Source organism: Muntiacus reevesi, chromosome 4, assembly GCF_963930625.1.
Source record: "Muntiacus reevesi chromosome 4, mMunRee1.1, whole genome shotgun sequence".
Lineage (NCBI taxonomy): Eukaryota > Metazoa > Chordata > Mammalia > Artiodactyla > Cervidae > Muntiacus > Muntiacus reevesi.
Genome location: NC_089252.1, coordinates 76,571,788 through 76,598,424, shown reverse-complemented (window position 1 = coordinate 76,598,424; position 26,637 = coordinate 76,571,788). Strand labels below are relative to the sequence as shown.

The 26,637-nt window shown below is 45.1% G+C and overlaps 1 protein-coding gene across 1 annotated transcript; it reads right to left on the bottom strand.

Annotated features, from left to right (window-relative positions):
• Positions 1–322: 322 nt before the first annotated feature.
• On the bottom strand, positions 323–26,637 carry LHFPL4 (LHFPL tetraspan subfamily member 4). Its single transcript, XM_065935276.1, has 3 exons — positions 26,232–26,637; positions 3,880–4,116; positions 323–423 (listed from the first exon to the last, which is right to left on the bottom strand). The coding sequence occupies exons 1-3, from the start codon at positions 26,635–26,637 to the stop codon at positions 323–325; spliced, it is 744 nt and encodes a 247-aa protein (XP_065791348.1).

Genomic DNA, 26,637 nt, shown 5'->3' with positions numbered 1-26,637 from the left:
GCGGGGAGCCACAGCACCTCTTTCCCCAGAGACTCAGCAGGGCCCCGGCCAGGCTGGAGAGGAGGAGGCGGCCAGGGGCTGGGGGCCAGCTCCCTTAGGTCAGCTGAAGGAAGTGCAGACCCCCAGGGTCTGCAGGGCCTCTCCCCTCCCCCAGGCTGCATGTCAGCCCCAACCTCTCTTCAAAGCCCAGAGTTCGCAGGCAGATAGCAGGTGAGGTCAGTCCAAGATCGGGGTCTTCCCTCGGAGCGTGAATGGAGGGATGAGAGGGCAGGAGACAGGACAAGCTGAGGGCAGGTCAACTCCTGGGCTGTGACTCCGGCCTTCAGGGTCCCTGTGTGTGAGCAACGGGACACGGGAGGACTCCCCATCCGGAGACGTCACCCCCTGGCCGCAACACAGAGCTTACTGTAGAGCCCACAAAATCTAAGAGAGACAGAGAGAGAGAATTGGAGAGAGTCAGAGGACGCCCGGCACTGGGGCTCCCTCAGCGCCTCCTCAGGGCAGAGCTGCGTGGAGGGGTGAGCTGCACAGGTTCGGAAACGCCACCAGGCCTGACGAGCGGGGGGGCCTTGAGCCAGCTCATTCAACCTGAGCCCCATTTTCCTCCTCGGTACAATGGACATAACAGCCTACTTCTTCAGAGTGATTCTGAGGGGCCAAAAGACATAAATGATGCCTGCCGAGGGCTCTGCACATAGTAAATAGTGAAAATGCCAGCACCGTAGAGCTTAATTTTGTTCCAGAGGGCTTTAGCTCGGAACTGAGCTGTGAGGCTCACTCACCTTGAGTGCCCGGTGAGGGGAGGAAATCCCCAGATGCTGAAGGAAGGCAAACTGGGGCTCCCTTATGTCATTTTTAGGGCGCTTTGGGGAAGGAGGAGAGGACGCTGAGTGGGACCCATATGGCCAAACCCCCTCCAAAAGGCCACGTCTGTCTTTGTGCTGCACTTCTGGAAGCGGCCACCAGAGGGCAGGCTCCGACCTCACACGAAGACCACAGAAAGCAGCAGGCGTCTGTGACTCCAGAGACAGGCGCCTCAGAGGACAGCTCAGCAGCCCAGGAGGGCTCTGAAAAGGGGGCTGGCAGCAGGGAAGAACTTGGCCTTCAGACTTGGACCTGGGCTCAAATCCTGGCTGCGCCACTTAGGTGACCTCGGGTAAGTTACTGGACCTCTCCAGACCTCGGCCGTCCCACTTATAAAACGGTCACGGTGCCTGCCTAATGGGAAGCCATGACAAGTGACAGCTTTCACTGAGCATTCACCACCTGCCCCTTCATGGGCACAATTTTGCTTCATTGCATGACAGCCCTGTAAGGTGGTACGTTTCTCAACACTGTCATTTTTTTTTTTCCTTTTTCCAGTTTTATGGAGATATAGCTGACATATAGCATTGTATAAGTTGGAGGTGTAGAGCATAATGGTTTGACTTATATACTGTGAAAGTATTAGCAACCAATTTAATTTTTTTCTAACTTACTAAATGCTTAATATATGGTGACCTTCATTTAAAACACATTACAAGTGCTCAGGGTTGGTGCACTGGGATGACCCAGAGGGATGGGATGGGGAGGGAGGCGGGAGGGGGGTTCAGGATGAGGAACACATGTAAATCCATGGCTGATTCATGTCAGTGTATGGCAAAAACCACTACAATATTGTAAAGTAATTAGCCTCCAACTAATAGAAAAAAAAAGTTGATATAAATAAAGGGAAAATTATCAAACTGGAAAAAATAAATAAATAAAACACATTAAATTTACATAACCTACATTACATGAAATAGGCTACAAAACCCTTAATATTTTTTGGCATTCTGAAATTTTTACACGAACCACAGCTGGGGGAGTGCTGATTCATTAGACAAAATCTGCTCTTTTCTTCTTTCTCTTACTCCAGTAGTCACCTCTAAACACGTTGGACTGGAGGCTGAGTCTTCCCTACCATGGGGAGGGGCAGGATGGTCACTCTCCTCAGGAAAGTTGGAGAACAGGGACTGGGACATGAGTCAGTATCACTCAGATTCCTCTAAGATGAGAAACATCTGACTTGTAGAAGGAAACTTCTCGGGAAGATGAAATGAAAAGGTTCTTCTGAACCTGGAGTGCCTCCCCCCATCCCTTGTCTCGTCTCAGGACAGTTCTGAGGGGTTCTTCTGGGCTCAGGTGAGGTGAGTTGGGTAGAGTCTGGGGAGCCAAAGCCTAGCCCTGGGGCAAGGGTCCCTATGGTCATCTGGTGTGCCTGTTTGTATCCAAGTCCCATTATACTGAGAAGATCACGGCGACTATGGACAACTCCACAGATCAGGTCTCTGAGTATCCTCAGGGGATAAAAAGACCCGAGTCTTACTTTTTTTTGTCCACCATTTTCATTTAGGTACCGCTAGAAACTGAGGTTCAAAGAGGTAAAGTCATTTCTTAGCTCAACCTACTTCCAACACAAGCAATCTGCCATCACGGTCCAGGTGTACTCACGCCACAGTACTAGAGTACCTCCTGGCAAATGAGCTAATAACCGTCACTATCATTATGCCCATTTCATAGATGAGAGATTCAGATGAATGTAGTTAAAGGAAAGTGCTGAAGATAGATCCAGCATCAGCATCTGCTAACAGCTCAAGGAAGGTTGAGACTAAGAAAATGGTGCAATCCGATTTCTGAAGGCAGAAAACGGGCACCCAGCCAGGCAGAGTGTCTCCCCCTTCTCCAGGGGCTGTGTGGGCCCCTGAGTCAGAGGTTTGACCTTCCTTTAGAGAACAATCTGGAATTATCATTACAATTGTGAGTGTTCAATTCCACTTCAGGGAAAGACACTGAGAAAACAGAAGACAGTCATTCTTGTAATGACCTTCCCAGTAACAGGAAAAAAAAAGGGGGAGAACCTCCCTAACAGCCCCTAGGAGGAGAATGGTTAAGAACCTACAATTCTGTCGTCTTATGTAACACTAAACATTGAATGAAAAGGACAAGATGGCTCTCCATAAAATGATAAAGATCTTAAAGACGTGCTCTAGAACTGAGCCCTAAGAGCAATCTGAGGAGGGAATTGTTTCCGATGATGCCTCGCCCGTATCAGCACGTGACCCTACCATGTATTCCATAGAGGGATGTACGTAGATAGACGCACAGGTAAGCATCTGATAACAGTGGTTAAAGCTCTGGCCTTGGTGGTGTCAATTTTTTCTTTACTGTACATTAATGTTACCTGGTACATATGGAGGTTTATGTGTACTATACTAGGTATAAAGCATACTGTACCAAACATCTGTAGGCTCACCATGTAGGAACTTAACTCACCAATAATCTGTACCCATCCACCTGCCCCCACCTCACATCCTTGCCTCTCTGCTTCCATTCCAACCACAGAGAACCACCATCCTACCTTTTGTATTATCTTTTTTTGTTTTTGTTTTTGTTTTAAATACAATATTAAACTGTATTTAGTGTAGTGTTACTTAGTTTTTAGCTTTAAAAAATTATCGCTCTGTCATCTTCTGGAATTTGATTCCCCCTGCCTCAATATTATGTTTACAGGATGTAACCATTCATTGTCACCTAAAACTGGCATTCATTCATTTCCACACTTGTAAACAATTCCACGATGTGAATACACCACCATGTATTTATCCATCCTCCAAGCTGTTTTTAGTTGCTTGCGATTTTGAAACTGCTGCCAAGAGCATTTATGCACATTTCTCCTGGGTTTATACTCATGGTAGGGTTTGCTGGGTCAGGCCCCTGCAAATGTTTAGATCTGAGGGATAACCTCAAACTGTCTCCAAGGCAGTCGGCCTCTCTATAAGGGCTCCTACTTGGGCTTCCCTTGACTTGGAAGGTGTCCCGCCCCACCCCCCAGCCGCCACGCCAAGCATGCCCACTCGCCTTTGTTCTCCTGCTTGAGCTCCTCCTGCAGCAGGTCGGTTTGCCGGTTACCCAGCACGAAGGCAAGGAAGGAGAGGATGAGAGCGTTGAGGATGCCGATGATGGCCAGGATGTACGCCCAGCGCACCGAACAGTCCCCCAGGGAGTACTTCCCAGTCTTGGCCCCGCACATGTCCCGGATCGTCTCGGCGTCCCAGCCGTCGGGGAAGATCATGCAGCCCAGCACGAGGCACAGAGCTGAAGGGGCGCCGGGCCGAGCCCACCGCCGGGGCAGGAAGCAAGAGAGAAGGGGTTGATTACTTCCCAGAGCCTGAGGACCACCAAAAGCCCCCCGTAGGCTGGGACCCCACACCCCCACTCCGCCCATCAACCCAAGAGCTTGTTAATCTCCTACCGACCTAGAAACTAAACTCTAGGAGGGCCTCATGCCTTGGAGAGCAGAAACGCAACACCTTTGCCTGCCCCATCAGATCAACAACTCCTCCAGGAAGCCCTCCTGGAGACAGGAGAAAATATCGATCCAGGGTCATCTCCTTCAGCTCCCTTTAGTATCTTGGCACATCACTCCCTCATCCTCCTCATTCTTTTTTATTTACTCAACAAATTTTTAATCAGCATCATTTTCCAGGCTCAGTAGGCCACCTCCAGGCTGGGATCTCCCCCTCCTGGCAGTGAGTTTTTGACTGTATTTGCTGGAGTGACATTGTCCTTTTAGTGTCTGACAGTCCGACAGAGGCTGCATCACTGTGTCTGAGACACAAAGGCTCCCAAAGGTTCAGGCTGGAGCAAGGTGGCCCTTGACCCCATGCCAGGCCCACAGGGTGCTAGACCCAGGTTTAAGATGACAGTGATGACAAAGTGTGGGTGGTGGTCAATTCTGCCCACTGCCTACGAGACACAGCTAGTCCCCAGGGTGGGTAGGGGCCCCTGGCTTTACCATCTCCTTCCTTCAACTACCACATGTGAGAAAGTGTTCCCCACAGCACAGACTCCTCCCTGCCTGAGTTCTGCCTCTTCTGGTCTATCCCCCACCTTCCAACAGGACAGTCCTTCCGCACATCCCCAGGGATGTGCTCCTCACACTGACACAGGGCGCCTCAACAGCACTCTGATCTTACACACACACACAGGAGCAGCCCTTCATTCCCCTCTCCTGTGCACACCTTCTTCAAGACAGTTCTCCGAACAGCTGGTCCATACAGTGTTCAAGTGCTCAAGGGGAGGCCACCTCTATTTAATGGCTGGGAAACGAGTTTGCGGCAAAGGGGATGGCAAATGCAAGAAGCCCTGAGGCAAGAATGAGCTTGGTGAGTTAAAAGAGTTCCAACAGTTTGAAGATGCCCTTTAGAAACCCAAATGGGGAGGAAAACTCAGGGAGAGATCAGGGCTGGAGATATAAATTCGGGCATTGTGGACATGTAAATCCCCGGGGCTAGATATTATAAAAACTGAAGGGAAGGCCCAGAACTGAGCCCAGAGGTGCTCTATCATTTATGGGGCAGGAAGAGAGGAGGAGCCTCTGGAGAGGGCTTGACCCATTCATCTCCCCATATTCCCCTAACACTTTCCAAGACCCTTCAGGACCCTGGAGAGAGGAGGAGGGTCAATTGCCAGGGGTGAAGAAGTGGCAGATAAGGACCCCAACCTCATGGCATCCCCAGGGCGCTCTGAGCGGTGGGGGGGGAGGGCACTTCCACCTCCCCATTCTTGGTCCTGAATCTCCAGCTTGAGGCAGGGGTGAGGAAAGAGCCTCGGGAGGAGGAAAACCTACCCCGTCCCTCTGCCTCCTCTCCCGTGTACAGTGTTTCCTCTCCCGCCCAGAGCATCCCCGTCTCCATGGAAACGCAGCAGTATCCTGCGGGTGGTCCTCCTCCCTCTGCAAGCTCAGCGTTCAGTGAGTTTTTCTTCCCCAGGGCTCTGCGCCTGCACGTTCTCGTGGTCTCCTTGCCTCATCACTTACGTGTCTCTCTAGTCGTGCATCTCCATTCCTTTCTCTTCTCCACCCTTTTCATCTTTTTTTGCCTCTCTCTTCACATACCCTCTCTCCAGCTAGTCCATACAGTGCTCCAGCCTCAGTCGTGACCCTCTTTTCTCCTTAGATCTCAGCATTTGACATTCATTCAACATCCCTCCTCTTCTTTCTTTTCTCACTTCTCTTCCTTCTCTTTACCTATCCCCTCACCCTTCCCCCTCTCTGACTCTCCATATATTCCACAAATAAATGCCGAATATCTTTCATATGTCAGGCACTGTGAAGGCTGCTGGGGACACTGGAAGGCATGGTTTCCTGTCCTCAGGAGCAGAGGTGTGTGGAGAGGAATCAAATCAACACACAAACAGAATACGTATACATGTCAGGGAATGGCTGGAAAGAGAGCCAGGATTACGGGGACACTCAGAGAAGGCAGGGGCTGGGACCTCGCCATCTCTCACTCATGCTCTCTGCCTCCTTTGCTCTGCAATGTTCTAGGTGGTGGCAATGGGGCCCCAGAGACTGCTCTGAGAACAAGAAACACCCAGAAGTAAAGCACATGGAGAAAAGTCAATCGGACAGGTTTCCTGAGACCTGGGAAAGACAGGAAGAGACCTCTAGGGACAGTAAGTGACCAAGAGGCTCAACAGTCAGTGTAATAACTAGAGGCAAGGCAGCCTTCAACATCCCCATTTGCTGGATGAGGACACTGAGACTGAGGTCTTTCAAGTACAAGTTCAAGTATCTTTTTGAAGTAATGAGCTGGCTGAATTGGGTAGACACAGGTGCAAGGTGCAGGGTGGGGCAAGTGGGGTGTATTGTGGGATATACAGCATCCCCCTTGGCCTCTGCCCACCACCCACAGTGTCTTACGACACTGTCAAATGTCCCCTGGGGGGCAAAGCTGTCCCTGGTTAAGAACCACTGGTCTAGGGGAAGGGGGTCTCAGATGGAACATGACTATCCAGTCACCCTAGAGTCCTCTGACTTCCCAAGCAGCCAGGAGGCGTTGTGAGAAATTTAAGGTGAATGAAATTAAAGTTATTAATGATATGATAATGCTAACAAGTAGTACTGAGTGCTTAACTATGTGCTAGGGGGCTAAGCTCCTAACATGCATGATCTCATTTAATCCGATAACAAATCTAGAGGAGGGAAAAATGATCATCCTCATTTTACAGATGAGGAAATTGAGGCTCAGAGGAACTAAGTATCATATCCATGTCACACAGCTAGGAAGTGGTGGGTTCTGTATTCAAACCCAGACAGGTCTTTACTTAATGTTTCTCTTTGAGCAGACCCACTTGTTTTTTTTTTTTCTGGCCACACTACACGGTTTGTGGGATCTCAGTTCCCCAACTAGGAACTGAACCCAGGGCCCAGGTGTTGAAAGCACAAAGTCCTAACCACTGGACCACCAGGGAATTCTGTAGATTTACTTTTTAACTGAGAGGCATTTACTTACAAAGTAAGCTTTATATCACTATCAAAGAAAGGAAACCAGGATCGTTTGCCACAGATGGAAGGAAACTATAATCACAAGTATGTGTGTCTGCTCAGTCGCTAAGTCACGTCCCACTCTCTGTGGCCCCATGGTAGAGTGAAACCCAAACATTGTTCTTAGGTTCAAGCTGGACACTTTTACCTGACAGATGCTCTGAGCCACATCAGAGTCCCTGGAAAAGGAAGGAAATTCTGACAGGTGCTACAATGTGGAGGGATCTTGAGGACACTATGCTAAATTAAATGAGTCCGTCACATAAGGTCAAATATTGTACGATTCCACTTACACGAGGAACCGAAAGCAGTCAGATTCCTACAGGCAGAATACTGGTCGTCAGGGATGACAGGGGAGGGTGTGGGGAGTTAGCGTTTAATGGGGACAGTCTCAGTTCTGCAGGTGAAGAAAGAGTTGTGAGGATAGACAGTACGGATGATTGCACAACGGTGTGAATGTACTTAAAGCCACAGAACTGGACACCTAGGAAGTGGTAAAATGGTAAATTTTATGTTATGTGTATTTTACCAGAAAAGAGAGAGAGGAAGGAAGGGAGGAACGGGAACACAGAAAATGACATGATGTATTTTCCTCATGGATGTGTATGTAAATGCACACCAAAAAATATCTTGGAAATACAGAAATCAAGTTTATAACCATGGTAGCCTCTGGGCAAGGAGAGGATGGGGACTTTACCCTGTCTGTAATACTTCAGATCTTCATGGAGTGAATGTATTTATGTATTACTCATAAAATTAAAAAACATAAATAAAAATACTGGTTTTTCAGAGAATACACATATATATATACATAAGCTTGAAAGTCTATAAGTCTATAAGCTTGCAAGTCTATTAAGAAGCAACTTAGTGATGGGCACCTCTGAAACACAGCCCGGTATGATGGAGGAACGGAGGGAGACACTGTTTATTCTCTGCCCTCCCGTACTGTTGGAAGTGTTTAACATGTGCATAGATTACTTTGATGATAAAAACAATATTACTATGTCCAATCCTTTTCCACCTATGTCTGGCCATGAAATCCTCTTAGAGGTGTAAGCCTTTAAGAGTAATTTTAAAAACTAAAGGAAAAAGTTGAAAGGAAAAACGCACTTGGGTTTGGGGAATAAACCCAGAATGAGACTAAAAAAGTGATGAATTAGTAAGAGAAAATAAACAATATTTGTTTTCTTTAAAGTGTGTGTGTGTGCTGTAAATGTGCCTTTATATAAAGCTTTTTAATTATGCATTTTATTCTTAGCTATTTTAGCAGAGTTTCATTATGATACGATTACACTATCCTCAAGGGACATCCACGGGGCCAGTCACTCCGAGAGGGAGGCCTTTGTTTATGCTCAGCTGGCCCCTCCATGCCTGGTGTACACAGCTGCTACCCATTACTAGGAGGTCAGACTGGATGTCCCCCAGGGCTTTCTTTTCCTGAGCAGACTCCAAAGAGGTTTGCTATGGACTGAACTGGCTCCCCACAGACATCATATTTTGAAGCCCTAACCTCCAGTGTGAGAGTATTTGTGGAAGGGGCCTTGGGGAGGTAATCAGGGTTAGATGAGGTCATGAGGGTGGGGCCCCATGATGGGATTAGTGTCCTTATAAGAAGAGACACTAGGGCTTCCCTAGTGGTCCAGTGGTGGAGAATCCATCTGTGAAGCCAGGGAGCACAGGTTTGATGCCTGGTCTGGGAGGATCCCACATGTCACCAGGCAGCTAAGCCCATGTGCCACAGCTACTGAAGCCTGTGCTCCACAAAAAGAGAAGCTACTTTTGTGAAAGAGAAGAGAAGCTACAAAAAGAGAAGCAATGAGATGCCCATGCATTGCAACAGAGTAGCCACCGCTCACTGCAACTAGAGAAAGCTCACAGCAAGGAAGATCCAGCACAGCCCAAAATAGATAAATAAAAATAAATAAATCTTTTAAAAAGAGATACCAGAGAGTCTGCTCTCTCTCCACACCTGCCATGTGAGGACACGGCAAGTAGGAAGGAGGTAGCGGTTTGCAGGCCAAGAAGAGGACTCTCCCCAGAACCTAGGTCTTAGAATTGCCTGAACTAAGAGAAAGTAAGTGTGAGGCACCCAGTCTGTGGTATTTTGTTGTTATAGCTACGTGCAACAATTTGGATGCACCTTAGAGTCATAACACTGGGAAAAACTGAACCCACTTATATAACATTCATACCGATAACCCTGGTCACTTCTAAGGAGGGACCTGAGGGGGTGAGGACAGGACAGGACGGAGACCTCGCACTGCTAACCTGTGGTTCCTTTTGAATTCAGGACCACGTGAAAAAGTGACCTACTGAAACCATACGGTGGGTGGGAGTTGATCACTAATAAGTGACTATTGCCAGAGATTTTTCACTCACTCAGAATGAAATAATTAAAGCAATCAAGAATCAAAATGCAGAAGCCAAATGAAACTCACAGAAATAATGAATCACACAACAAAAAACATAAAACCAAAAATCTCTAGACCCCTATTGACTGAGTTTGCCAATTTCTAGGAATTCAAGAAAATGCTCAAGAATGTACTCTCAGATTTAGCTATGTGGATGTCTATCACGTCATTATTTGCAAGAAAGAAAAGAAGGAAGAGATGGGAAGGAAGGCAGAGGGGGAGAAATAATAAAAGAAGGAAGGAAAGAAATAAGCAGCTAATTAGCCAACATCACAGGAGTATTCTTTCATACCATGGAATACTACTCCCCTATTAAATTATATTGAGTAAGAGTTAATGGTACAGAAATTACTCACAATACATTAGGTTTCAAAAGGATGTGAAAAATAACATACAATATAATTTTATTTTGGGGACACTTACACGGTTATAGCAATAGTTATATAAGTTTACCACACCAGGTCCTATGCTAAGTATCTTACACACATCACTTCATTTAATCCCCACAACACTCTGAGGAATAAGTGCTGTTATTATCTTCTTTTTACAGTTGAGGACATAGAGGCACAGAGAGGTAATCCAAGTCATCTAAGACCACAGAGCTGGTAAGTTTACAGAACCAGGATTCAGACGCAGACAGTCTGGCTCCAGAGTCTGCTCATAACCAGTACTCTATACGATTGCAGACCAACAGTTAAGACGACTGCTTCTGGGAGAGTGAGATGACGTGTGTAATCTTGCTTGTCTATATTCTCCAGTTTTCATACAAAGAACAATGGTAATTTGACAAAGCTGTAGGTGAGAGATATGGAGGAGCAGGATAGCATAGGATGCACGGGTGGCTGTCCATATCCTGTATCCTCTGTGAGTCCCTTCCGCACCTCTAGGAAGGTTTTCTAGAAAGAACTAGGCCGACTTTGGGGCTGAGAGGAGCCTGGAAAAGGGTCTGTGTTGGCACTGAGACCACAGCTTTCCAAGGGAGTGCTTCCCCAGACCCGGGGCACCAGGGGGCTGTGGGGAGAACCCCCCTCTACCCCAGGACAGAGGCTGTCCTCGTGTCCTTCACACCAGCTCTGTCCTGCACCCCCAGGGCAGGGGCTTGTGATACAAGGGAAACGGGGTCTCTCTTAGTCACCCCAACCCGCTGGATTTGGAGATCCAGGTCAAATCTTAGCACCTCTGTCAGCTGGGGAGCTCAAGGGGTGGGAATCCTGTCCCGGGGCTCCCCATGGGCCCCCAGAACCCTGACTCCTCCCTTTCCCTCACCCCCACATCCCATCCACTTGCAGGGCCGACTGGCTTGACCTCCAAAACGTATCTCGGGCTGACCTCTTTTCTCTGTCTCCACTGCTGCCATCTGTCGCGGCCGCGTGGTCTCCCTCCCGCGTGACCGCCGCGGCTCCTAACTGGACTCTCTGCTCTCATGCTTGCCCTCGCTTCATCTGCTCTCCACTCAGCATTCAACGGAAGCGTTCCAAAGCAGACAGTGCCACTCACCTGCTCACCACCTTCCCACGTTGCCCTTTACGCTCAGGATAATCCCTGCGGCCTGGTCCCAGGCTGTATGGCCCACAGGCTCTCCCTACTTTCCTCCAAGCCACTCGGCCTCTCGATCCCCACACTCCTGCCACACTGCACCTCCTTCCAACCGTCATCCTAACACTAACCCTAACTACCTTCCTTGTTCAGTCCTACTCCCCCTGCCCCGGAGGTCTTGGCACTGACTGTTCCCTTTCCCTGGGACACTTCCTCCAAGCCATTCAGTTCCTGGGTTGTGGTTCCTGATCTCGAGGAGACTACAGTTTAGTCAAGGGACTGTTAGGAACACAAATAATTGTACCTGGTGTCACAGATGCTGTTACAGAGAAATGGGATACCCGTCACTTTGTGCAGTCATTATAATATTTGGGAACAGTATTTACTGCACCACCCCTGGGTCCAGCCTGCACAGAACCCTCGCGTGGCCTCTGGACAATCCTGGAATCCGCCGTCTGCTGCATCCCCTGCTGCCCTGGCTCAGCTCTGCCACACTCAGCTCAAGGACTCGGTCAGAAGCCTCCTGCCGCTCTCCCTACTTCCTGCTCACTCCTCCAGTCTGGCCCAGGTCCATCCAGGTGGCCCCATCCATTCCCTGTCCCCTCTGGTTCCTCCAGAAAGCTGTCCTTTCTCGGGGCTGTTCTTCTCAGCTTCTCTGTTGCTAATTTGAGCAGCTGCTCTGGCTTCTCTCTCCAAGCCGCCTTTTCTGGCTCCTCCTCCTCCTCGCATCTTAAAGGTTGGTGTTTCTGGGCTGTCTTCTCTTTTGCTTCCACACGCTCGCCCCTCTCCCCCGGGCCATTTCACCCACACTCAGACTCACATCTGCATCTCCGGCTGAGACTGCTCTCCTCAGGCCAAGGCCTGAAAAGCCAACAGCTGTCAGACCCTTCCTCTGACAAATTCAGCACTTCCCAGACTGAGCAGATCTCCCTGCTGTGTCCTTTGGGCATGTCATTCCAAGACACGATCGTTCAACGAGGGGACCTGGAATCATCTACAAGGTCTGCCTGTCTTCACCTCGCCCCACCAGACACACACCTGCTGGGCTCCTAAATAGGTCTCCTCCTTCCCCTCCTCCAGCCTCAGCCCCTTTCACCTGGACCACTGCCCTCCACCAGGCTCCTGATCGCCCATCAAGCCTCCATCCAATCTGTTCCCTGCAGCAGCTGCCCAGGTCATCTTGCTAAACCCACATGTGGCCCTGGTCATTCCCATGCCTACATGTAATTGCTCAGAACTGAGGAATAAGACCCCAAATTCCAAGGCCAAACTTTCTAAGTTCTCTGCTCTTCTAGGTGTATCTCCCAGTTCTCAATTTTCAACCTTTCTTTTTTTTTTTAATTGATGACAATTTTACCTAGATTCACTCTAATCTTAACTTCCCTCCAGTTCCAGAAGATGAGAGACCCTTCTTTTTTTTTTTTAAGATTTTTTTGATGTGGACTATTTTTAAAGTCTTTATTGAAGTAATTACAATATTGCTTCTGTTTTATGTCTTGGTTTTTCCATCATAAGGCATGTAGGATCTTTTCTTCTCCATCAGGAATCCAACCCACACCCCCTGCATTGGAAGACAAAGTCTTAACAACTGGATATGAGCTAGTTACTATTATAGTTTCCATTTTATAGTGGAGGAAACTTAGAGTCAGAAATTGTAAAACCTTCCAAAGGACACTTTAGTTGGTAATGCCACACTTAGGATTCAAATTCAGGTTGGCTGACCACTGAATATGCTGCCTCCAAAGGAGCGGGTGGTGGAGCTAGGACTTAAATCAGAGCTCATCATCTGTTTATTCAGTAGACACTCTGTGCCAGGCAGACTCCTGAGCCAGGACTCTCATTATGCCATTAAACAGCTCTGGGATTAAAGGTTCATAATGATGGATAACATGAAATGGAAATGAAAAGAATAAAATAAAAATAAAAGGCTGTCAGAATAAGAACAGTTCAGCCCTCAACCTCTTTACACCTCCAGCCCATCCTCTCTACCAACAACCAGATCTATGCTTCCCAACCCCACTCAAAACACTCCAAGACCTTTCTAGGTATTATACTACACTAAGGAGCCATACCGGAAGGAACTGGTAATTTGCTTAAGCTGAGAAAAATAGAATTTCACCATGGAGAAAACACCCATAGAGAAAGTCAAAAAATAAACTGATGGATAATATTTGCAACTCATATCACCAAGAGCTAACTTTTACCTTATAAAGAGGTCTTACAAATCAAAGAAGGAAAATACCATTAGCTTCATAGAAAAATATTTATGAACTGACAGTTCACAGAAAAAAGACAGGAACACCTTGGAAATGTTGTGGGTCTAGTTCCAGACCACCACAATAAAGCGAATATCACAATAAAGCAAGTCACACAAATTTATTTTTGGTTTCCCAGTACATATAAAAGTTATGTTAACACTATACTGTAGTCTATTAAGTGCACAATAGCATTATGTCTAAAAAAAGTACAAACTTAATTTTAAAATCCTTTATTGCTAAAATAAATGCCAAAACAATTACAGAGATCACTGATCACAGATCAACCATAACAAATAAAATCATGAAAAAGTTTGAAATATTGTGAGAATTATCAAAACATGACAAAGAGACACAGAGGGAGCAAATGCTATCGGGTAAGTGGCACCAATCAACTTGCTCAACACAGGGCTGCCACAAAGCTTCAAATTGTTTAAAAAAAAAAAAGGCAATATCTGTGAGGTGTAATAAAGTGAACTGCAATAAAATGAGGTTTGCATGTATATATAAAAGGCACTCAGCCTCATTCCTAAGAGAAAGACAAATTACTATCATAAGAGAGTACTTTTTGCCCATTGGGTTGTCAAAAATAAAACATTTGATAACACATTCAGTTGGCAAGAATGTGGGGAAACAGGTACCCTCATACACTGTTGCTATGAGTGTATCTTTGTGTGACTTCTATGGAGGACCCTATGACTGAATCTGTCAAAACTGTAAACACAGAGAGCATTTAATCTGGCAATTCCACTCTAGGTCTTTATTTTATCCTAATAACATATGTGTCTTTGTTATTTATATACAACATTATCCACCAAAATACTGTTATGGCAAGATGTTGTAAACAATTTAAATATTGATTTCTAAATGATGATGCATCCACACAAAATTATATTATAGGGATTCCCCGGAAGCCCAATGGTTAAGACGTTGCCTGCCAGCACAGAGGGTGTCAGTTCAGTCCTTAGTCGGGAAGAACTAAGAATCTCCACATGCCTCGTGGCCAAAAAACCAAAAACATAAAACAGAACCAGTATTGTAACTAATTCATTAAAGACTTTAAAAATGGTCCACACCAAAGAAATCTTGGGGGAAAAGTATATTATGCAGTTCTTAAGGAAAAAACAGCTCTCTATACACTGATTTGGTACAATTTCCAAATGTGTTGTTGAGTTTAAAAAGCAAGACAAACCAACTGTTTAGTATCCTACCATTTGTGGTGGTTTTTAAATATGTCCACAACTTTTAAAATATACTCTTTTCAAGAGGAGGAGCTGAATTCTCCTCCCCTTGAATGTGGGCTGGATTTAGTAACTCACTTCTAAAAATAGAGTGTGGCAGAAGTGGTCTGTGATGTCTGAGATTAGAACATAAAAGGCAGTTCTACGACAAAGGAGGCAAGAACGCTCAATGGAAAAAAGACAGTCTCTTCAACAAGGGGTATTGGGAAAGCTGGACAGCCACATGTAAATCAATTAAATTAGAACATTCCCTCACACCATATACAAAAATAAACTCAAAGTGGCTTAAAGACCTAAATATAAGACATGACACCATAAAACTCCTAAAAGAGAACACAGGCAAAACATTCTCTGAAATAAAGCGTAGCAATATTTTCTTGGATCAGTCTCCCAAGGCAAAAGAAATCAAAGCAAAAATCAACAAATGGAACCTAATCAAATTTACAAACTTTTGCATACCGAAGAAAACCATCAACAAAATGAAAAGACACTCTACAGAATGGGAGAAAATATTCACAAACTGTGCAATTGACAAGGGGTTAATATCCAAAATATATAAATAGCCTCATACAACTGAAAAGAACCAAATAGTCCAATTTTTAAATGAGCAAGGCAGAAGACATTTCTCTGAAGAAGACGTACAGATGGCCAATAGGTACCTGAAAAGATGCTGAACATCACTAACTATTAGAGAAATGCAAATAAAAACCACAATGAGGTATCACCTCACACTAGTCAGAATGGCTGTCCTGGAAAAGTCTACAAATAATACATGCTGGAGAGGATGTGGAGAACAGAGAACCCTCCTACACTGTTGGTGGGAAAGTAAATTATTGCAGCCACAATGGAGAACAGTATGCAGGTTCCCTAAAAAACTAAAAATAGAGGCAACATATGATCCAGCTATCCCACCCCTGGGCATATATCCAGAAAAGACAAAAAGAAAAGTGATATATATATCATACACACACACACACACACACACACACACACACACACACAATGGAATATTATTCAGCCATAAGATAATGAAATACTGTCACCTGCAGCAACATGGATAGACTCAGAGAATATCATACAAAACAGAAACAGACTCACAACTAGAAAACCAACTTATTGCTACCAAAAGGGAAAGGGAGAGGGGAAAGGAATAAATTAAGAATAAGCAATGAATAGATACAAAATTCTATACATAAAACAGATAAACAACAAGGATTTACTATATAACACAGGGAACTATATTCAGTATCTTATAATAATTTATAATGGAATATAATCTGAAAAATATATAACTGAATCACTTTGTCATACATATATGACATGTGTATGTCATACACATAAAAGAATACAGTATGATGCCCAAAACAATCTTGAAAAAGGAACACAGTTGGAGGACTCACACTTCCTGATTGGAAAATGCACTAGAAAGCAACAGTAATCAAGACAGTCTGTTACTGGCATAAGGGTAGACATACAGATCAACAGAACAGAAGTGAAAGTCCAGAAATTAACCCATAGTCAATTGATTTTAGGTAAGGGTGCCAAGACCATTCAATCAGAAAGAACGCTGTTTTCAGTAAACAGTGCTGGGACAACTGAATAGCCACAAGTAAAAGAATGAAGTTGAACCCTGACCTTATGCCACATACAAAGATTAACTCAAATGGATCAGAGCCCTAAGTATAAGCATGAAAACTATATAACTCTTAGAAAAAAACATATAGGTAAATTTTTGTAACCTTGGATTTGGAAACGGATTCTTAGATATGACATCAAAAGCACGAGCAACAAAAACAGAATGATAAATTGGACTTTATATAAATTTAAAACTTAGGTGCTACAAAGAACACTATCAAGAAGGTGAAAAGATAGCCGTAGAATACTAGAAAATATATGCAAATCATATATCTGATAAGGGACTTACATCAAGAATAAAAAGAACTCTTACAACTCAATAGTAAAAAGAAAAATAACCCAATTTGAAAACAGGTAAAGGGGAAGGGAATGTGGGGAGGAAAGAAATAGGTGAGTGAGAGGTTAAGAGGTACAAACTCCCAGCTGCAAAATAAGAGTTATGAGTATGTAAGGTACAGTGTGGGGAGTATACTCGATAACTATGTAATATCTTTGTACAGTAACAGAGTAACCAGAGTTATCATGGAGATCATTCTGAAACATATAGAAATATCAAATCACTCTGTTGTCTGATAGGAACTAACATAGCACAGTGGGTAAATTACACTTAAAAAAATCAGAAAAAGAAATCAGATGACTTGTGGTTATCAGGGGTGGGGGTGGGGTGATACAGAATAGGATGAAGGTGGTCAAAAGGTACAAACTTCCAGGGATAAGATAAATAAGCACTAGGAATGTAATGTGCAGTGTCAGAAATGTAATTACCACTGCTGTATATTATATAAAAAGTTGTTGAGAGTAAATCCTAAAAACAAACAAAAAAGAATAAATCATAAGAGTTCTTATCACACAAAAAATTTTTTCTATTTCTTTAATTTTGTATCTACATAAGATGATGAATGTTCGCTAAACTTATTGTGATAACCATTAATAATATATGTAAGCCATATTATGCTGTATGCCTGAAACTTATACAGTGCTACGTGTCAACTGTATCTCAATAAAACTGAAAGGAAAAAAATGGGCAAAGAACTTGAATAGATGTTTCTCCAAAGAAGATATGCAAATGGCCAACAAGCATGTGAAAAGATGTTTAATAGTTAGAGAAATGCAAACCAAAACCACAGTGAATTACCAGTTCATACCCAGTAGGATGGCTATAACCAAAAAGTCAGATAAAAAAAAAAAGATAATAACACAAGTGTTGATGAGGATATGAATAAGAACCCTCACACACTTGCTGGTGGGAATGTAAAATGATATTGCCACTTTGGAAAACAATACAGCAATTCTTCAAAATGTTGAAGTTGCCACTTGAGCCAGCAATTCTACTCCCACATATATATCCAAGGGAACTGAAAACACGTTATATCCAAGGGAACTGAAAACATGTTATATCCAAGGGAACTGAAAACACGTTATATCCAAGGGAACTGCAAACATGTTATATCCAAGGGAACTGAAAACACGTTATATCCAAGGGAACTGAAAACATGTATCCACACAAAAACTTATACACAAATATTCACAGCAACAGCATTCAAAATAGCCGAAAGATAGAAACAATCCAAATGTCCATCAGCTGATAAATGGATAAACACAATGTGGTATATCCATACAATGGAATATTATTCAGCCATAAAAAAGGAAAGAAATATTGACATATGCTGCATCATGAATGAAACTTGAAAACATTACGCTAAGTGAAAGAGGTCAATCACAAAGACCACAAATTATATGATTCTATTCACACAAATGGAGATGGAAATGGCAAGCCACTCCTGTTCTTGCCTGGGAAATCCCATGGACAGAGAAGCCTGGTAGGCTACAGTCCATGACACTGCAAAAGAATCAGACATGACTTAATGACTAAACAACAACAATTTATACAAAATGCCCAGAACAGTCTTACTAGATAAGAGAGTAGGTTAAAAGTTGCTTAATTGAGGGAGAGGATGGGGATGGTAGGCTTAGGGGGTGACAACCTAAGGGTATAAGCCTTCTTCTTGAGGTGATATAAATATCTTAAAATCAACTGTGGTAATGGTTACACAACTCTGTAAATATACTTAAAAACCACTGAATTGTACACTTTATACATGTCAACTTTGTGGCACATGATTTATATCCCAATAAAGTTGTTACCAAAAGAGGGGGATGTGCAATGCATCTTCTTATTTCTCTCTCTCAGATCACTCATTCTGAGGTCTCCTCCAACCCAAATCAAGCTTCAGCTGACCCCGCTCCTCACTGAGGTCTGGGGTACAACTTCATGAGACATCTCGAGCCAGAACTACCCCATGTAAGCTGCTCCCAAATTCCTGTGACTCACAGAAACAGAGATAAGAAATGCGTAAGCCACTGGGCTGGGGAGTAATTTTCTCTGCAGCAATAGATAACTAGTATACCATTGATGAAAAAAAAATACATTGTTAGCATTTGCTTGTATATTTATGCAGTTTCTCAGAAAGGATACTCAAGAAATGGTAAAAGTGTTTGCCCCTGGGAAGAGACCTCTGAAAGGATCCCTGAGGGATGAGTGCAGGGAGGACATATATCTGATTGTACGTCATTTTATCTTTTGAATTTTGTTTCATGTGCAATGTATTAACTTTTCCAAAAAGAAAACGAAAGTCAAAGAATTTTAAACACTTTTTAAAAAAGTCAACAACTATCTGCTGCTTATAAAGTCAAAACTCCTCAGCGTGGTGTACAAGGCATCCAGAGTGCAGCCCATCTTTTCAGGCTCAGCTCTCACCTCCCCTCACACTAATTGTTTGTGGAACCCAAAATGCACCAGGCTTTTCCTTCCCCCACACCTTCAATCATACTGTCTCTTGTGCCTGGCTCCCCTTCTCCTTCCTCCCCATCCTTTAAGATTCAGCTCAAACGCTGTTACTTTTTTAGAAGACTTCCCTGGCTGTCCTTAATGTGTCAGAAGTACGTGCCCCCAAGATATCCTTGCATGATTCAGTCATTTCATGTGTCATCCCACAGTGTGATGATCTGGTTTCTTTCCTATATCTCCCATTAGACTATGAGCAAGGACTCCTTCCCCCCCCCCCCCGCCCCCGCCCCTTGGCAATACCACGGGCTTCCCTGGTAGCTTGGATGGTGCAATGTAGGAGACCCTGGTTCAATTCCTGGGTTGGGAAGATCTCCTGAAGAAGGGATAGGCTACCCACTCCAGTGTTCTTGGGCCTCCTTGGTGTCTCAGATCGTAAAGAATCTGTCTGCAATGCAGGAGACCTGGGTTCAATCCCTGGGTTGGGAAGATCCCCTGGAGGAGGGCATGGCAACCCTCTCCAGTATTCTTCCCTGGAGAATCCCCATGGACAGAGGAGCCTGGCAGGCTACAGCCCCTGGGGTCACAGAATCCGACAGGACTGAGTGGCTAAGCTCAGCACAGCACAAACCACAGGGCATGCAGACCTTTCCTGACCATTGATGGAACCCGCGCAGGGGAAGTTCGGAGTCTCAACCACTGGACCGTGTGGGAAATACCTGGGAAAGAGGATTCACGCAGGCTTCCCTGAGCCTAACACACAGAGGAGGCTGTCAGTAAGAGGACTGGTGTGAGAAAGAAAGGAAGGGTGTAGGGAGAGAGGGAGCAAAGCAGAAAATGAAAGAAGGGAGGGAGGGAAGGAAGGTGAAAGCAAGAAAGAAGGAAAGGAGGAGAGTTGGTGGAGAAAGAGAAGGAGGGAGGGAAAAAGGGTGGGAGGAAAGATAGTCCCCAAATGTGCTCAGCAGTCTCACTGCATACAACAAAGACTCTCTGGATGAAGAAAACCCCAAACCAGGTATGAAACAAAACCCAAGGAAGTGGGGAGGAATGTGGATACATATTCTAAGCTGCAGTGACATTGCTGCTTGTGGCTCAGAGACCCCTGATGATTTAGAACACACACCTTGGGCTGGAAGAGGCTCACTTCTGGATCACTGCCTGGCCCCTGGTGTCCCCACCAGTCTCCCCAGCTCCCACTCCGTCTCACATGCTGTCTTCTCCACGGTGATTCTAGCACAGGCCAGTGCTTTGCACAGAGTAGGCTCTCAACACTGAGTAGATGTGGTCAGAATCATCTCCCTTCTGTAGACAGAAGTCTCACTTTGTGACCATGAATCTGTCTCTTCTCTCTGGAACTCAGCTTTTTCATCTTGACAATGAGGGTGTGGAGCCAGCTGATGAGTAGGACCCTTCCTAACTAACAGTCCTTGGCTTCTCAAGGCCTCTGATCATCTCAGCAAGTCCAGAGTCTTTTACCTGAGCCCAAGGGCTCCTCACAAGCAGCTCTTCACACAGACTACGTCACGGGAGTAAGAGTGACCATTCATCGGTTGGTCACTCTAAGCCAGGAACCACACTCAGCATTTCAGCCCCATGGCTTCCTTTCTTTCCATGACCTCTGAAGTAGGTACAATAATCATCTCCATCTTACAGAAAAGGGAACTGAGAATCAGAGAAGAAACCCCATTTACCCAAGGAACACAACCTGGAGGTGGCAGAGCAGGCAGTCTAAGTCCTCCACCACTTCTGCACACTGCCCCCTCCGACCTTGAACCAGGCTTCCAGCCAGCAACCTCCCCTGGCTAACCTCACTCAGCCCACAGGCAGGCACTGAGTACATTGACCTTACAGTTGTAATTTGTGTATTCACATCTTGGGTTCCAGTTCAGGGGTAAAAGCAGGTTCCAGATCCATTTAGACTCATATGAAGTTTCAGCTCCGCCCTTCGCTAGCTGTCTGACCTTTAGACAAGTCATTTTAACAGATGAAGAGCAAATGACATAATGAATGTGAAAATGGCTAGCACCTCGTAAATGGGAACGACCAGATAAAGCACAGAGGAGAGATTCTGACAAGCCCTGAAAAGCTGATGCCTCACCTCCACAGAGAGCCACCTGAGTCTCCCAGTCTTTCCATTTAGCATTCGACCCTTCTGGCAAATTCATCCTGTCTTTATTCCCATCCTGAATGTTCCTTTATAAATCCTTCATAAATCCTTGAGCTTTCAAGTTAGACAGACAGGGTTACAATTCTGGCTCGACCGCTTACCCACTGTATGACCTTGGACAAATGACTCTCCTTTCCAAGGTTCAGTGTTCTCAGCTATGAAATATTCATTAGGGTACCTACTCCATAGAACGGTGTGAGGCGTCAATAATAGTATGCATGTAAATGTTCAGCATGTGGTCAAGCATATAATAAAGGTTCAGAAATTGTTAACTGTTTTTTCCTGAAGAAAAACAGCGGTCATAGCTTTGAACTACCTGCTGATTAAAATCTAAAATTTCTGACCCAGTACTCAGAGCCTCGCACACTGGAGCTCCATCATTCCTTCTTGGCCTTGTTCCTTGCTGCTGTCCCCTAAGTGAAGTCCACACTCAAGCCAGATGTGGCTTTCTCCCCTCTGTCTCTCCACCCATGATCTTCCTCTCCATTCAGAATGCTCTCTCAAACCTCACATCTGGCCCCACCCAGCCCTACTCAAGCTTCACCTCCCAAAGAAGCCAGCAGCCCCCTCAATTGCCCTGGGTTTCCACAGCACCTAAGGTTGACCACATATTGGTGCTCAGACTGTCCAGGGTGAGGATTCTGTCTGCAATTGTCTAACCTACAGTACCTCTCCTCCAGTGGTCACAGCTGATTTCCCTGTGTGGGAATTTCTTTCTCCCCTACCAGTTCATGTGTCCCAAGAATGGGCATGTAGCGAGACCTTAGACAAAGTCTCACTGATTAATTAAAAGGTGGACACTTGACCAAAGCTGACCCAATCAGAATGAGCCCTAGAACTTTTTCTGCAACCACTGAATAACAAGTGTTCTTTGGTCCACAGGCATTGCTAAGTTGAAGCAATGTAAATTCAGAGCTGCTGGTAGCCATACTTATCACCTTCAAAAGAGAAGTGAACTTAACAATAAGCCAACAGAGGGGAATCAGGAAATGGAGAGAGACTTATTTTTTAATGACATTATTTGAGCATCTGGATCCATCCATGCCTGAAGCCAGTACTCCTGACTATTAATGTATGTGAGCCAAAATCACTACCCTCTTTCAGTTCAGTTCAGTTCAGATGCTTAGTCATGTCCGACTCTTTGCAACTCCATGGATTGCAGCACACCAGGCTTCCCTGTCCATCACCAACTCCTGGAGCTTACTCAAACTCATGTCCATTGAGTCAGTGATGCCATCCAACCACCTCATCCTCTGCTGTCCCCTTCTCCTCCCACCTTCAATCTTTCCCAGCATCAGGGTCTTTTCTAGTGAGTCAGTTCTTGGCATCAGGTGGCCAAAGTATTGGAGTTTCAGCTTCAGCATCAGTCCTTTCAATGAATATTCAGGACTGATTTCCTTTAAGAACTGGCTGGATGGATCTCCTTGAAGTCCAAGGGACTCTCAAGAGCCTTCTCCAGCACCACAGTTCGAAAGCATCAATCCTTTGGCACTCAGCTTTCTTTATAGTCCAACTCTCACATCCATACATGACTACTGGAAAAACCATAGCTTTGACTAGACGGACCTTTGTTAGCAAAGTAATGTCTCTGCTTTTTAATATGCTGTCTAGGTTGGTCATAGCTTTTCTTCCAAGGAGCAAGAGTCTTTTGATTTCATGGCTGCAGTCACCATCTGCAGTGATTTTGGAGCCCAAGAAAATAAAGTCTGTCACTATTTTCATTGTTTCCCCATCTATTCACCACGAAGCGATGGGACCGGATGCCATGATGTTAGTTTTCTGAATTGAGTTTTAAGCCAACTTTTCCACTCTCCTCTTTCACTCTCATCAATAAGCTCTTTAGTTCTTTGCTTTCTGCCATAAGGGTGGTGTCATCTGCATATCTACCCCCCTTTACCTTATTTTAATTTATTTAAGTCAGCTTGAGTTGGGGTTCTGTCACTTCACTGGGAGACTGCTGACCAATACAGTGATTCAGCTAGATGGTAAGCTTCCTGTGAACAGAGATTGTGCTTTATAGACCTAGGAGCCTTGAGGTCAGAGCTGATCTCAGTGTTGCAGCACCTAGCAGAGGGATGATCACTGAGCAGGTGAGAAATACACAAGGGAATAAGTATCTCTTTGTATTTTCCCAATGGTCCAGTGCTCTGCACTCAGAAGACTCTAAAATACTTGAGTAAAAGGGCTTCCCTGGTGGGCCAGTGGTTAAGACTCCATGTTCCCAATGCAGGGGGCAGGGGTTTTATCCTTAGAAGGAGAACTAATATCCAACATGCCTCATAGTGCAGCCAAAAACAAAAACAAACAAAAAAACTGAGTAAATGTTCACTTGAGCAAAAACTATACAACAGGCATTCAATTTTTTTTTTTTTTTTTTTTTTTTTTTTTTTTTTTTTTTACTTTGCTGCATGGTATGCAAGATCTAGGGATTGAACCTATGCTGCTTCCAGTAGGAGCACAGAGTCTTAACCACTGGACTGCCAGAGAAGGCTCTCTACTTCTTATGTGATACAAACAAGGTCCTCTTCTTCTCTGCGGTTTCTCTGAGAATGACTGATTTCTCCCTTTCTAAGTAGAATGATCCTAGTGAAAGAGTTATTCTAGGAACCCCACATGGCTGAAAGATATATTTTAAATCGACTAATCTGACTGATTAGTCCCCCATTTTACAGATGAGAAAACTGAGATTTAAGCTAAAAATGGTTGCTTAACACTGTATGGTGGGTCACAGGCAGAATTAGCTAAGACACACACACACACCCCAGCACAATGCCATGACTAGTAGTCCAGTGCTTCGGACTGGACTTTATGAAGCAAAGTGAATCAATCACTAACCCAGAGCTCAGAAATCTCTAAGTAAGATAGAATGAACTGCTCAACTCTGATAACCACCTTTGGAGTGAGGCAGTAAGACAAGGCAAACAGCACTGGGCCAGGAGTCAAGCCTAGTTTACTCTATTACTGGCTGTGTGACCTTCACTTCCCCAGACTCAGTTTCCTCTCTCTAAGATATGAGCAGAAGAAGCAGGATTCAAAGAAGCTGATTTCTCAGATCCCTGAAATTCTATATTTACATGGGGTTGTTGCATATTTCATCAAATCCCCAAGATTAAACCCACATGGATGACAGAGAATTGGAAAACCAAGAGGTCAACAACCCATCTGCAGACTACAAAGTAAGATTCAGGAAATGGGAGTTCCAGCTGAGTTTATATTCTTTCTGGCTCATCTTATAAGAGTAGAATGGAAATCACTTTCTGGGAATTGACAAATACCCCCCCACACACACACATCCTACAATTCTCCTTTCTCATTTTCTCCAGAATCTTAAAAGACCTCCATCTAAGTTGACTGGAGTGACATGGACTTGAAACAAGCCCACCAGAATGTCCATACTGAATAAATGCTGACTTCTGCAAGGCAGTCCTTTTGAGAGCTTGATTAGTTCTTCCAATGAGCCTATAATTCCTCCCAGCATTTGTAACAGTCCTCCTTGGCAAGCAAGTCTCCTGATTTTGCTTTCACACCTCGACTTTCATCTCCAGTGACCATTCTCAATTTGATCACCTCCTGTGTTTTCTACACTTGGCCATTTCCTAAAACCAGAGACCTCCTTGAAAAGATGGTGGTTTTCCCTCCATGACAATGTTCAAGAGCACATACCTCACAATCCAAAGACAATTCCCTACCGTGTTTTAAGCAGTGGAATCATCAGCAAGTGACAGAACATCTTCTACAGGAGGTCTCTTTTGAAGGGGCTGACACTTGTTGAATATCCCGAGATGCTTATTTTTAAAAACCATCTTAGCTGCATGATCGTCACATTTTCCCTCTTCTTTCTCAGTCCTGGAATGCTCTAAACTTTTTCCTTCACCAAATCTTCATCAGTCTTCCTCCTCCATATCCCTGCCATACCCTGGTCCCATTTTCCCCAGCCCAACTCTCTTTCCTGCCTGCAATTAGGCAAATGCCCAAGTTGCTGAATCTTCAAAATCTGTCTTTGATCGAAAGGGAGGCGGGGATGGGGGGAGGGGGTCTCTAATGGATCCTGGAAAACTGTCTCAGCAGTTCCTACTCCCAAAAGGCCCTTCTCTGGTCATTTGGGCAAGGTGTCTGTCTTAGCCAAACATTTCAGAGAGTCCCCAGAGACTCATTCTCACTAGGCATGGCACCAGAACCCTTTCTGCCTTTGGGGTGGGGGGTGCTGAAGACTTGCCCTCCAGAGACCCATGTTTCCAGGTGTTGTTAACCACCCGCATTTCAAACACTGGATAGACACAATAGACAGCCTTCTCCAACCCCCCTCATCTTTTCACAGCACTTCAGAGTTGACAAAATACTTTTTCACGAGTATTTGAAATCTTCTCCACTGTTTTACAGATGAGAAAACCAAGCCTCAGAGAAGTGAAACATCCAAGTTGATAACATAAGCAAGTTAAAGGTCAAAGTCAGACCTCTTGATTCCCCATCTCATGCTTTTTTTTCAGTGCAACAGAAATCGCTCACATATACAGTAACTTGTCATTCAGATAATTATTTCCCCTAAGACAGCCAAAAGAGACTCTCAGAGACCCTCAGAAACTCAGACAAAATGCTTAACACATCAGTAAACGCAATCTTCCCAAATCCAAGCACACAAACCTATAGACTCAGCTCTAAGCCTCTGCCCTCTGCCCCAACGTGTCTCTCTCATAGAATCCCCTCCCCAGTGGCTATTGAGAGTCAGTGAAGGAGGTGTGTCTTTAGACAGAGGAGCCGAATCTACCTCTGACTCCTTCAAAAAGGGGTCTTGGAAGAAAGGAGCCCCGTCCTCGGCGTCTGTTCTAGGGGTCCCGCCCCCGGCCCTCCCCTACCTGCCAAGAGCTGCATCCAGGCGCAGATCTTGTAGACCGTGGCCGTGTTGCAGAAGAAGAAAAGCGCAAAGCAGGTGATGCAGCCGAGGATCAGCACCATGGAGAGCAGCACGAAGAAGGCGGCCGCCTTGAAGGCGCCGGACGGGATGGTGCTGAAGTCGGTGAACGAGCCGCGGCAGGTGAGCTCTCGGCCCGCCAGCCCGCTGCCCACACAGTAGTGGAAGAGGCCGAAGTAGCCAGGTTTGGGGGTGCTCACGCTGTCGCCCACCCAGTAGGGCTGGATGAAGACCACCACGTTGATGATGGCGAAGCAGATGGTGAAGATGGCCCATAGCACGCCGATGGCCCGCGAGTTCCGCATGTAGTGCTCGTGGTAGAGCTTGGAGGCCTCCTGCGAGGGCAGCAT

Bases quoted from the DNA above. Each gene is read 5' to 3' on its own strand.
- LHFPL4 (XM_065935276.1), bottom strand. From the start codon at position 26,637: ATGCTGCCCTCGCAGGAGGCCTCCAAGCTCTACCACGAGCACTACATG. The intron at 4,117-26,231 runs GTAGGGGAGGGC...GCGCCCCTTCAG, and splicing joins CTGGATGCAGCTCTTGGCAG to CTCTGTGCCTCGTGCTGGGC. The intron at 424-3,879 runs GCGAGTGGGCAT...TGTCTCTCTTAG, and splicing joins GCTCAAGCAGGAGAACAAAG to ATTTTGTGGGCTCTACAGTA.